At 38.4% G+C, this 13,450-nt stretch overlaps 1 protein-coding gene across 6 annotated transcripts in view; it reads right to left on the bottom strand.

The window, feature by feature from the left end:
- arid1b (AT-rich interactive domain 1B) overlaps window positions 1-13,450 on the bottom strand; it is a 421,995-nt gene that overhangs the window by 47,948 nt on the left and 360,597 nt on the right. For 4 of the 6 annotated variants that reach the window (XM_063056016.1, XM_063056018.1, XM_063056017.1 and 1 more), the window contains 2 exons: window positions 1,143-1,255; window positions 418-576 (listed from right to left, as the gene is read on the bottom strand). In XM_063056016.1, coding sequence (XP_062912086.1) covers window positions 418-576; window positions 1,143-1,255 — 272 coding nt within the window. The remainder of the gene's footprint in view (window positions 1-417; window positions 577-1,142; window positions 1,256-13,450) is intronic. The other 2 variants (XM_063056019.1, XM_063056021.1) reach the window with 1 other exon arrangement.

Raw genomic sequence — 13,450 nt, 5'->3', positions numbered from 1 at the left:
CAGTCTTGCTACACAAATAAGGATGGTGATAAAATGGACCAAAACTTTCAAATTCGTTTCTTACTTCTACTTTATCACATTGATTAACAAAAAATAATTCATTATATAAATAAATATTAAATGAACTACAAATAAAAATGTGAATTAATTTGGTCAGTTGAACATTTACATTTGTACCTGTATTTAAAGAACTTTACTTTAGTCTATAGCTCTAAGAGCTTTCTAAAAATCTTTTTAGAATGATTGCATCATTTATATTGCAACACTTATTCTGAAATCTATTCAGCAATTACCACAATTAGCAGGTTATGTGGGAAATTCAAACAATTCCCCCACCCAATTCCATCTTAAATTATTCTTTAATCATAGCACACAAACATTACAAAACATATAGGAAAATAAAACAGAGCCACTTACAGGGCTTGACGGAGTCTTTGGCCAGCCTGGGCTCCTAATGCTATCACTTTCATCTCCATGCACTGAGGAGATGCTAGCAGAGCTTGGGGACAAGGGGGAAGGGATTGGCAGGTTGCCAGGAGTAGGGGGCTGAGAAATACCCTGTGAGTTGTAGCTATCCTGTAGTAAAGGGACAAAAATACAACATAGGCAGGACAAGTTTCATTCAAAAGAGGAAAAGAGAGTTATATTAACTGAATTTACATTTTGCCTAACTTTAACTTACAGATAAAACAATTAAAACATTAATAATCTGCATAATTTTTTTTTAAATGCTGAATGCTTTGCTGAGCCACCATGCTTAATTTTTAAGCTGATATGAGATGCTTAGCACAAGAGATATTCCCACAAAGGAAGCCATTAACCCAGTTTTATTTAAAAAAAAAGGCGGGAAAGCAAAATATTAAATGTGCCTTTGCTGCTGCAAATGCCGCACAGAAAGCCATAACTGGAGGAGAAACAGCTGGAGTTAATAAAACCAGGCAAGAGTCTCTGTACCACCATAATGCCAGATTTACCACTGTTTTTAGTGACCTTAGAACTAGTAACTTTCTCACCTACAGGATCGGAGGATAAGACACACAAAAGAAGACATGCAGAAAATAGAAAAGAGAGGCTGAAAACCAAATGATGTAATATAGCAGACTTGTCCAGCCAAACCAACACCAACCGTGCTAAAGAAATACCTTAGATTTGCTCTCAGTTAGAGGGAGGCCTTCTTCTTTGATATCCATTTTCTGAGGTACCTGCAGTTTGGAATCGCCTTGTGTCATCATGTCAGCTCCAAGACCCATTGAAACTATTTACAAAATAAGAAGTTGGACAATAAAGTTAATCCACTATATCTGTCACACACACACAGACATATTTCCAATTTTCATTCAAGCTATTGTTGGGAACTGATAGGGATAAAACAAATAGAGCTTCATTTCAAATATACTAATAAAAACTAAGAAAACATAATTCTAAAAATAAGGAAGTCTCATTGTTTGTCAATCAAACTTCTCACCTCTTGAATATCCTACTTCAAACTAGCCACTTCACTCATTTTTAAAGTTCATATGCACAGTGTACAATTTTCCTAAAAAAAAATCTGTAACCACATAGGCCCATCAATCACAATTTATGAGGAAAAAATGAACAGCACTTTCAAAAATATTGAGAGGCTGCAATAAACCTGATTTAAGTTCAGATTTAAAATGCTACTCATTAAAAACACTGTTACTACAAGCAGGATGCTTACCATATACTTACATTCATTCTAAACAAATGAACATACCAATACAATCATTCTACCTGAACCATGTTCTCTATATGTAATATAAATTGAGCAAACACTATTTGTGTTTCACACATGGAATATTATCCTCATCCAGCAACTTTAGGTACTGGTGAATAAACTAAAGACATTTCTCCTTCGGCTCCCACCAGTTTTTCCAGACTTGAAGGATAACCATGGCACCCACATCGGCCCCAGCTATGCCTGCTTTTTCGTTCGCTATGTACCACGGTTCATGTTCCAAGCCTTCCCCGGTAATGTTTCCCAACTCTTTCTCCACAATAATGACGTTGCATTGGTGCTGCTTCATGCACCCATGCTGAGATCGTCAATTTCATCAACTTTGTCTCCAACTTCCACCCTGCCCTTAAATTCCCCATCTATTTCTGACACCACTCTCCCCTTTCTTGATCTCTCTGTCTCCATCTCTGGAGACAAACGGTTGAGCGACATCTTTTATAACTCTACCGTTTCCCATGGCTATCTTGATGTTATCTCTTCCCATCCTGTCAAAATGCCGCTCCCTTTTCTCAGTTCCTTCATCTCTGCCACATCTGTTCCCAGGTTGTGGCTTTCCTTTCCAAGATATCAGAGATGCCCTCCTTCTTCAAAGAACAGGGCTTTCCTTCCTCCACAACTGATAATGCCCTCACCTGCATCTCCTTTATTTCCTGGATATCCATGGTCACCTCACGCTCCTGCCACCTTAACAGTGATCAAGTTCCTCGTCCTTACCTAGCACCCCATGAGCCTCATCATCCAACACATCATTCTCTACAACTTCTGCCAGTTCCAAAGGAATCTTACCACTAAACACATCTTTATCCCCTTCCCCACTTTCCACAGGGATCATTGCCTCCATGATTCTCTTATCCATTTGTCCCTCCCCACTCATCTCCATCCCGGCACTTATCCCTGCAAGCAGCTAAGGTGCTACGCTTGCACATTCACCTCCTTCCTCACCCCCATTTAAGGCCCCAAACAGTCCTTCCAAGTGAGCTAACACTTCACTTGCGAATCTGCTGGGATCATCTATTGTATCTGTGCTCTCAATGCGACCTCCTCTACACTGGTGACACCTGTTGTAAATTGAGGGACCGCTTGTCAAACATCTGTGCCCCATCCGCCAAAAGAAGAACTTCCTGGTGGCCCAATATTTTAATTCCGATTCATATTCCTGTTCCAACGTGTTGGTCCACGGCCTCCTCTCCTATCAAATTCCTTCAGCTCCAGCCCTTTACCTTTCCCAACCACCTGGCTTCACCTATCATCTTATAGCTATCCTTCTTCCTCTCCCCCAACCTTTCTATTCTGGCCTCTTCCCCCCTTCCTTTTCAGTCCTGAGGAATGATCTTGGAGCAAAATGTCGACTGTTTGTTCATTTCCACGGATGCTGTCTGACCTGCTGAGTTTCTCCAGCATTTTGTGTTTGTTGCTTTGGATATCTCGCATCTGCAGATTTTTTTGTGTTTATGAGGGCATGGAGTCCTAGTTTTTAAAAATTTGTTCATAAGGGAGGCATCAATCCAGTCAAATATAAATGTTTAATAGTTCAATTGTTAATACATTTAGGAATTAAACTTAAATTTCTAGAATTACAAACAGAAGGATATGTAACAAATTAAATTGTCTGTAGGTGCAGTCTTTTACTGACTCTGTTGTATTTCTTGGATTTACTGCTTATGTCCACAAGAAAATGAATCTTCGGGTTGCATAAAGTGACATATATGTGACTTTGATAATAAATTTACTTTGAACTTTGAAAATTAGTCCAACATATCAGCTTTCACCACTTAACTTTTCCATCATGTAAATTCAAAGGATTTACCAGATGATTGCCTCAAAACTATGCTTTGACCAAATGTTTTCACCCAAAATTCAACAAGGCATCTCTGCCGAAAACAATGCCTCTCATTTAGTGGGCAACACTTCAATCAAAAGGGAAAAAACAAATGAATCAGCATTTATAAAGTGCAATGTCCTCAAGGCATCTCAAAGCATTTTACAAGCAATGGGAAACCTTTAAAATGCAGGTGATATGTTAAAGAAATTGACAATTATCATGTGTTGGTTGACTCAGTAAATTAGTGCTGCTATTTTCAGAGAACAAAAACAAAATATTGGGGATACAAGCAGGTCAGGCAACATCTGTGGAGTGACAAGAATATTAATGTTTACAGACAATGGTCCTTTATCAGATTTTCATCATCTGCAGATATTTGCTTTTGAATAGCTATTATTGGTCTTTTGATTAAAGAATATTAGCTGGGATGCTGACATCCATTAAACTACCAGAGCAATGACCCAAAAGAGAGCAGCTTGGTCAAACAGAACTTCTCAGTTCTGAGATGCTGGCTCAGATTGTAGGTAAACCACGCTGTTCTCTTTCAGAGTTCATAAGATGGGAAAGATAAATCATATATTCAGCTTACAGAATTACAGAAAAGTCAAAACTTATCACATACAGTGAGTCAACAGCCTTTAGTGCCCATGTAGACGGCTTACTTAATTCACACTCCTGCTGTCTGCCTAAAATCCTCCCGGTTCATCTTTTTAAACAAGTACACAAACCCCCATTTATGATTATTTGTGGAACTAGCTTTCAGCAGCTCTTCAGGTCTGGTGTCCGATTCTCAAGTTTGCTTATGAAAAAGTTTAAATGCAAATAAATTGGACTCATTTACACGATACAGCCATTGTTGGTAGAATCTCAGCTGGTGATGAGAGGGTGTACAGGAGTGAGATATGCCAACTAGTGGAGTGGTGCCACAGCTACAACCTGGCACTCAATGTCAAAAAGACGAAAGAGCTGACTGTGAACTTCCAGGAGGGTAAGACGAAGGAACACATACCAGTCCTCATAGAGGAATCAGAAGTGGAGAGAGTGAGCAGTTTCAAGTTCCTGGGTGCCTGAGGATCTAACCTGGTCCTAACATATTGATGCAGCTATAAAGAAGGCAAGGCAGCAGCTATACTTTATTAGGAGTTTGAAGAGAGTTGGTACAACAAATACACTCCAAAACTTCTATAGATATACTGTGGGAAGCATTCTGACAGGCTGCATCACTGTCTGGTATGGAGGGGCTACTGCACAGGACCAAAAGAAGCTGCAGTGGGTTTAGTCGGCTCCATCTTGGGTACTAGCCTACAAAGTACCCAGGACATCTTCAAGGAGCAGTGTCCATTATCAAGGACCTCCAGCACCTAGGGCATGCACTTTTCTCACTGTCACCATCAGATAGGAGGTACAGAAGCCTGAAGGCACACACTCAGCGATTCAGGAACAGCTTCTTCCCCTCTGCCATCCGATTCCTAAATGGACATTGAACCCTTGGACGCTACCCCATTTTTAAAAATATATAGTATTTCTGTTTATTGCACGATTTTTAATCTATTCAATATATGTATACTGTAATTCATTTATTACTATTATTTTATTCTGTTTTTTGTTCTTCTACATTATGTATTGCATTGAACTACTGTTGCTAAGTTAACAAATTTCACATCATATGTCAGTGATAATGAACCTGATTCCGATTCTAATTGTTATGGGCAGGTTTTGAAGTAATTCTCAACCCCTAATAGTGTTTCACTTTCCAGGTATTATACAGGTCATTCAGAGTTCAGCGTCTCATTTTGCATTTATCCAAAAAAAATGTTAAAGATACATGTTAAAGATATGTATTTCTAATTTACCATGGAACATTTAAACTATCCAAGCGGATGACAAAGTGATGTGACCTGAAAGGATCCATGTTCTAGTTATGTATTACTCTTTGCATCCATTCACCAGAAAATTTCTGACAGCGTTATTGGGTGACCCATCAGATATAGTAGCCCTAATACACAATTCACTGCATTGACACACAGCGTGATATTTTTCAGCATGATGAGCCATGCTCACAATGGCATGGAACACTTATGAACTCATTCTGTGCAGAAAATTGTCAGGAGTGGCTTGTCACCTGAAGTGAGGTGTTCCCACTCTCCCACGTTTTCTCTCACCTCTTATGGCAGACATTTCTACAGTTACATGGTTACTGTGGAGATTGTTTCTTCAAGGCTCTGACAGTATCCTTTGTATAAACACTGCAAATTCTGCTCACAAACAAGAGAAAATTTGCAGATGCTGGAAATCCAAGCAAGACACATAAAATGCTAGAGGAACTCAGCAGGCCAGGAAAAAAATACAGTTGTCGTTTTGGGTCACAACTGTTTCAAGAACCAGATGGGTAAAGTTTTGTTATGTGTGGACCAAAATGAAAACTACCATAATGATTTTCACACTAATTTTTGATAGTCATCAGATATGGTGTGAGCACTATACCAGAGTATCTGCTCAGTGCATGTAAAAGGTTCACTCCAATTTCTCATCACTCCTGTTCAGTTTTTTGCTACTCTGTTCAATTAATCCCTAAATATTTAATACTATACACAGTAGTGAACAGTCTGTAGGACAGCCCAACCCAAGTCCAACTATTCTTTTAGACAAAAGACAAAAAAGCTATTGTGTATAAATCATCTACACAAGATAATTCATAGGAAATTCTACTTTTATTTGGGTTATGAAGGCCCATTCAAGATGTAGAGTAAACTTCTTCAAATTTGCTTAGAAACAAGTTACTCAGATTAGAATTTTGCCTACCATTTTATTATTCAACAGGATAACCTTGGTGCAAAAATCAAGATGTTCAACTTCCTTTTTTTTTAAAAAAGAGGAAGGGTAGTTTATAAGTGACTGTATATGAGCTAGTCTGGAGGTGGCACTGTGGTTCAGTGTACTGTGCAAGTGGGCAGGAAGGAGAACACAGCATTAAATTAATTAAATAAAAGCTCATTCATAACTGCATGACTTATTTTAGCAAAAATCCTCGCTGTCTGGGACTGAGCTGTAATGACAGCAGCAGCCCTGGAACATAAAGAGAATAAAGGTTTCAGGAATGGCACATCAGATGTGTATGCACTGTAACAACTCTAGCTTTATTCTGACAAAGTTTCCAGTTTGAACTTCAAAAGCCTGTGTTTCCAATCTCTTTGAATACAGGCAAAGTGATAGGTTTAATTAAATATATTGACAAAGAAGCGGGGCACAAGGTATTTCATTTCTAACTAACAGTAATCCGTGCTTATACACAATGCAAGATGCAGATTAAGTAAGGAGTGATTGTGCAAGTTGGCATTCTCCCTTACAAGTAGGAATATGTCCTGATTTGGCAAAGTAATACCACACAGCTTGCCAACTAATTTCCCCGAATGTTGCTCTCTGGCTGCTGCAATTACAATTAATTATTGCAAAAAACATGCTTACACATTGGAGCACAGTGCAGCTATTTTATGACGGCTAATCTGTGAATGGATTTTGCACAAGTTTTTTTTTCCTTCTTCCTTTTGGATTCTGGCACCAAGCAATGCCTGCTCATCATCTAATATGAGAACATAATGCCAAGATAGAGCAGTTTCCTCGGCTGCATTACAGTAAATAAATGTGTTATCTCTAAACGAATACAGTGAATCAAATAAATGGCATGAAGTCCCAGGATACAGTGTGATCTTGCTCTACAAATCTGTGCTAATGAATTCATACCAAACTGAAATATTCTTGCAAATAAAACATTTGCCCATAAATAAATTGCATGTCTATAAAACAAAAAATCTGTCGATTTCATTTGACAACCAGATAAAATAAGATTTTGAAGACACAGTGGCCATATTCATGGAGGATCTGAATTCTGAGAGCAAGCAGTGTGTCTTTTAAGAGCAAAAAAACTGCTGAAGGAATTCAGCAAATCAGGAAAAGGCATTGCCAACATTTTGGTGGCAATCCTGCATCAGAACTGAGAATGTAAAGAGGGATTTAGCTAATCTAAAGTTGTGAAATGAGAGCTGGCAAGATCCAGTTGAGGAGGGTTTGATGAGCAGATGGACCCAGGTGGGAGAGGGCAGGGTGGACATAATGATCAAAATTGGGAGGTGATTGGTGGAGGCCACAAAGGGCTGCAGATATAGAAGCTGACCAAAAAAGGTGATGAGTAGAACCAGATAGATGATGGGCAGGTGGGAATAATAGGAGGGTATAATGAAGTGTGTATGTGTGTAGGAGGGGAAATGGTTGGATAGAAGGATGAGGGAGCTTAGATGGATCAGAAGAAAAAGAACAAATGGGCTGAGGGTTACCTCAGACTGGTGAGTTCAATATTCATGTTGTTGGGATATAGACTAAAGGACAGAATATGAAGTGCTGTTCCTCTAATTTGCATTTTACCTCATCCTGGACAGACAGGTTGGAGTGGGGAAGGGGTTGGAATTTAAAATGTCTTGGAATTGGGAGTTTAAGATGACCATTGCAGACAGAGTACAGGTGCTCAGCAAAGCAGTGCTTGGTTTCACAGATGTACAGGAGGCCGCATCAGAAGCATCAAATGAAAGAGACAGGGTTGGAGTAAGTACACGTGAGTGAAAGGCTGTTTAGTGCCCTGGATGGTGGTGAGGGAAAGAGGTGCACGGACAGGTGCTACACCTCTCGTGGTAGCAGGGGAAGGAGTATTGGGAAGGAGAGGGGTGAAGGAATCAGAGAAAGTAGTTCCAACTGAAAGCATATAATGGGGTATGGGGAGTAAGCTGTGACTTAGAGTGGGACCATACTAGATACTTATGATGGTGGAGTGAAAACTAAGGGCCAAGGTAATTCTACCTCTGCCCTGTCTGGGCAGAGATGGGATGAGAGCAGAAAAGTAGGAAGGGAGGAGATGCAGGTGAGGGATCTATCAACATTAGTAGAAGGGAACTTGTACGATCAACATTCTAGAAATAAACTGAGGGAATGGAGGTAAATAGCAACCCGATGTCAAAGCTTTAAGATGAAGCGGTAGAGGTCAGGGAATTGGAAGTTGCTAGAATCATGGACAGTACGAGATGTTCCGGATGTAGGTGGGAAAGATCTGGGGCGGGGGGGGGGGGGGTTATGCAGTTATGTCTCCAGTGCCTTAGTCACAGTATCTTTCAGATAACATAAGACACATGTAAAATTTAAATTTAATGAGCATATTAAAATATGAGTAGAAGTTTGCCCAACATCACCACCTGTGCCAGAAGTCGAGTGAGAGCAACTTTGTTCATTTTACAGAATTTAGCCATTCTAGTGCAACCTCTATAGCAATGTGCATTAAAAATTTCTGCTGCAAACAATGCAACGCAGGACAAATTAAGCAAGGCCATTTAAACAGCTAACTTTCAAACAGACTATACGGGGAATATTAGTTTATACTTTTCTGGTTTTTCTTATTAAAAATAACATTGTTTAATTTTAACATATACCCAAATTATCAGACACCACAAATGGTAACAGGACTACTGAGTGCAGTCAAGGATTCAGGGTTATCCAGACCAGGTCTCTTATTGACAGTTAAAACTATTGCAGATGCTGCACAAATCCTTGATCAAATAAATTCCTAAGTACAACCACTGCAAAATTCCATTCTTACTGTAAGATGTCCAAAATGAAATACATAAATCTATATAAATCTCCATTAGGCATTGATTTGCTTGTATATTGTGGCTATTCCAACCTAACTTAATGATTGTCTTCATTAAATAGACGAGACTACACAGAGTCTGATTTATGGTTAATTTAAAGAGTACACAATAATAAATGCACAAGGTTGAAAAAATTGCTCTTATTGGGGCCAAGATGATTAGCATCAGCTTCACAGTCACAAACCACACATTCAAGGCAGGTTGACGTATGATTTCTGATTCCAATATTACTATTAATAAGGGCAAAACAAGGGAGAATCCGTGTGTTGAAAGCAAGAAAATTCAGTTCAGAATTGTGTTAATATTATCGAGTATGCCCTGAAATATTCTGCGTCCACCAGGATGTTGAAATATGGTCTCTAATGTTTCTTGCAAGACATTCAGGAGGAAAAAAAAAATTGAGAACAAATAGATGAAAAGCACAGTACATGTTCATTCGACAGACTGGCCAGATCAGATGTACGCATACCTGTTGAGTCAATCAGTCAATTTAAACCTCTTAATTATTCTATTCATAATTGATAAAATCACCCAACTCAAAAGTGGGTTACTACTGAAGATATGCACAAGACACCAGTAAACATCATCTCTTCCTGGCGGTTATGCTGGTGTGTTTGCTCCCTTCAAATTGTAGATTATAAAATTCACTATTAAAAATACACCTTGAATAGTTTCTGGTAAAATCTAAAGCATATATGAGAAACTATCTTAGAAATGTGTTGTGTATTTTACATATTTTTTCTCCAAAGGCATAAATCTATCCTCTTACAAAAAAAACAATGATCTTGCTTGGCAACCTAGTTTGCAGAAATGCAAGTAATCCTGTCAGCATTATATGCTGGCCTCAGGAGTAAACTCCACAGTTCAAACATCCTTCAAGGCAGCATAGGTTAATCTTGGGTATGGAAGAATCAGCAAATCAGTAAAGAATCAGCCAAAGGATTAAACAGTTTTTACAAACCTGGAGCTTAACCGTGCTGGTCAGCCTGAAAAAAAGACTCAATTAAGTAAGCTTGACTCTCAACAGGAAGGTCATGAGTTTAACTGCCAGAATTTATGATTGTTCAGTTCTTGCTGTCTTGGATTGGATAAAAATTTAAGTTTACTTGGGTGCATGAAATAAAATTCTACACTCTGGTGATGAAGGAGTGTGTGTAGGGCTGGTGGGAGAGGGCTGGTTAGAGTGGGGAATGCTGTTATTGGCAGTCAAAATACTCCCTTGATTGCTAATGATCCAAAACTGGCAGCCAAAATATGCTGACTTTATCAGCCAGTTGCATCTTACCTAATTTTTCTGATTGATAGACAATACCTTTTCTCAATGAACTACATGAGAATTTCAAGTCAATTTTACATACATAAAATCAATCCACACAGGAGCTGCATAACAATCAGTAAATAGGTTATTGACAAAAAAATTGTCTTCTCAGATAAATGGTGAGCATGAAGTAATAGCTAAATCCTGAATGAATGCCCTAACTGTTTCAGTTTTGAAATAACAAGACTAGATGTGTATGATATATTCAAAACTGATAATTTGGTCAGGTAGAAGCTTTTTCAAGCCTGCATTGGAATGGTGATAAAATATGGTGGCACTTTAGTCAGCTTTTTAAGATTTGAAAAATAATGCTCTGCTTTGGGACAGCTAGTGTGAAATCCATTACTTGGGATCACCCAAGTCTATTGCTCAAGCTGTGAAATAACATTAACTGCTTATTTACCTCAATTTACAAATTAATAAAAAAAATTAAACAAGACCAAACTATTTCCATATGGTTTTAGACAAATGTTTATATTCCCTCACAGTTATTTTCTCTTACTGGAGCAAAATCATAAACTTTCTCACTGTTGTTTCCGATAAACAGATCTAATGCAAAAATTTTTTGAAGATTTTATTTAATATCCTGAATCCTACACAGAAAATTATTTAATAAAATGCTGAAAGAAATCAAGAAGTAGGTTCAATATTCATGACATTTCCAGTGCAGTCCATTGAACTTATGAACATGCTAAATTGCTTGGATAATAAGTTATGAGTAAGTTGCTTTTCAAGTTTAGTCTATGTTGCTTTATAATCTGAAAGTCACTACCAAACTCTGCACAATTGTCAAAGCTATTTTCAGTTTAGTTTAACGGAACTAACAAGCAAGAACTGAAGTGATCTGCAGCCTGCTGCACAGCATTTCCTGTATGATACAAGTGAGTGGTAACTTTGTCATCTCAACAAGCTTCCTTCTCTCCCCACAAACTACACAGCCGTTAGCTTACCTCACATTTTGGGTCAAACTGAAACAACTGCTGGGCAAGATAATCAACTGCAAGAATACCCACCTTATAATGATTCATTGCAATAAAATCATATTTGAAGCAATGAAACTAATCCCTTGCTCACCAACATAACTGAGTCATTTAACAGTAACATAACACCATGAAGTACTCATGCAACTGCACAAAAGGAGCCATTATAGAAGCTTGTGCCAATCTTTTAAAGTCATAATGTGACAAGGAAGAGAATTCTAGAAATTTTGAGCTTACCATAATTCACAGCAGTTTCAAGGGGATCAAATTAGAATCTATATATGAAGCAAAAATTTGATCTAGGTTCCACTTTAATTTAATAAAACCAGAAAGAAAAGTGACTGAAACCATTAAGTCTATGTTACCCGGTGATGACCTGGTTCACTTGCTGACCAATGGATCAGAAAATTAGAGGTCTGAGTCAGAGTGAATTTGCAGTGAATTACTTAGGAACTGCTATACAGTTGGGAATACCATTTCTGACATGAAACTAATGTCACATCATTGCTTCTACTTAATCATGTGGATGCTTCAGAGAGTATGAAATTATCTAAGAGGAACAGGGTATGTTTGACATTTAGGCCAAAGTTCCAACTCAAATTATTTCTAAAAACAGATCATTTGTCTGCTAGCTGCTTGGTGAGTTCTGGAAGTAAATAATCAAAATAGGGTATAAGGGATTCTGGTTTCACAGGCATGTGGTTGGTTCAAATGCCCTCTGAAATGACCAAGCAGGTTACCCAGTTTACAATAAAACAGGATAGATAACCCAGCTTCACCTGAAGCACTAAATCTGGACATAACACACCTGATAGCCCTGCAAGTAAGATCAGAGACCAGGTGTTTAAAGTGGAAGAGATGTCTCATAGATGAGGCAACAACTTCACACATTTACCTTCTCCTAAAATAATGAAACTACAATGTAGGAGCACATAATGAAGCACAAGCTGCATCCGGGTCTAAGCTCCGCCATTCATTGGGATCATGGCTTTCCTAGCACCTTAGCACCCTCTTATTCCAGTACAGTATCTCTACATCCCTTGATGTTTTTAATATAAGAAATCCATAATTTCTGCTTTGAATGAACTCATTAACTAAGCTCCCACAGCCTTTAGGAGCAGACAACACAAAAGATTCACCTCTCTCTGTGAAGAGAATTCTTATTTCAGTCCAAAATGCAGTCCCTTCTTAATGTGACTGCTGGTCCTGCTCTTCAATCAGGGGAAGCATCCTCCTTCCATCCAGCCTGCTGAGCTCTGTATGAACTTTCAGTTTTCAATACTGTTACTGCTCATGCTTCTAAACACTAAAGTTTGCACGCATAGTCTACATAACTGCTCCTCATACAGAACTGCTATCCCAAGAAGTAGCCTAGTGAATAAATTACCTACATTTTTTTTTACAAGGAGACAGAATCTATACCCAATATTCCCAAGTGCCTGAATACCAAGGTTGAACTTGTACTTTGTATTTTCCTAAGTCACCAGGATGCAAAAGTGTTTGTGTTTTTGTACATTTGTCTTTTGTTTTTATGTACCTTCTTCAGCATTTCTTGCTTTTAATTTAGTAGAACACAAAATAATCCAATGATCTCAAATTCTCATTTGATAAGACTGACTGCTCAATGTATGTCTATGATTAGTAGATTTACAGTTCATTGTTTACTAGTCAGCCTAACCTAGATACAGAATCTTAAACAACAGAAATTCTGCAGATGCTGGAAATTCAAGCAACATACATCAAAGTTGCTGGTGAACGCAGCAGGCCAGGCAGCATCTATAGGAAGAGGTACAGTCGACGTTTCAGGCCGAGACCCTTCGTCAGGACTAACTGAAGGAAGAGTGAGTAAGTACAGAATCTTAATATGCATTTTCTCACACATCG

The sequence above is a fragment of the Mobula hypostoma genome, chromosome 8 (assembly GCF_963921235.1).
Source record: "Mobula hypostoma chromosome 8, sMobHyp1.1, whole genome shotgun sequence".
NCBI classification, from domain to species: Eukaryota; Metazoa; Chordata; class Chondrichthyes; order Myliobatiformes; family Myliobatidae; genus Mobula; species Mobula hypostoma.
Note: the sequence above shows the minus strand (reverse complement) of the source record. Positions and strands in the feature narration are given on the sequence as shown.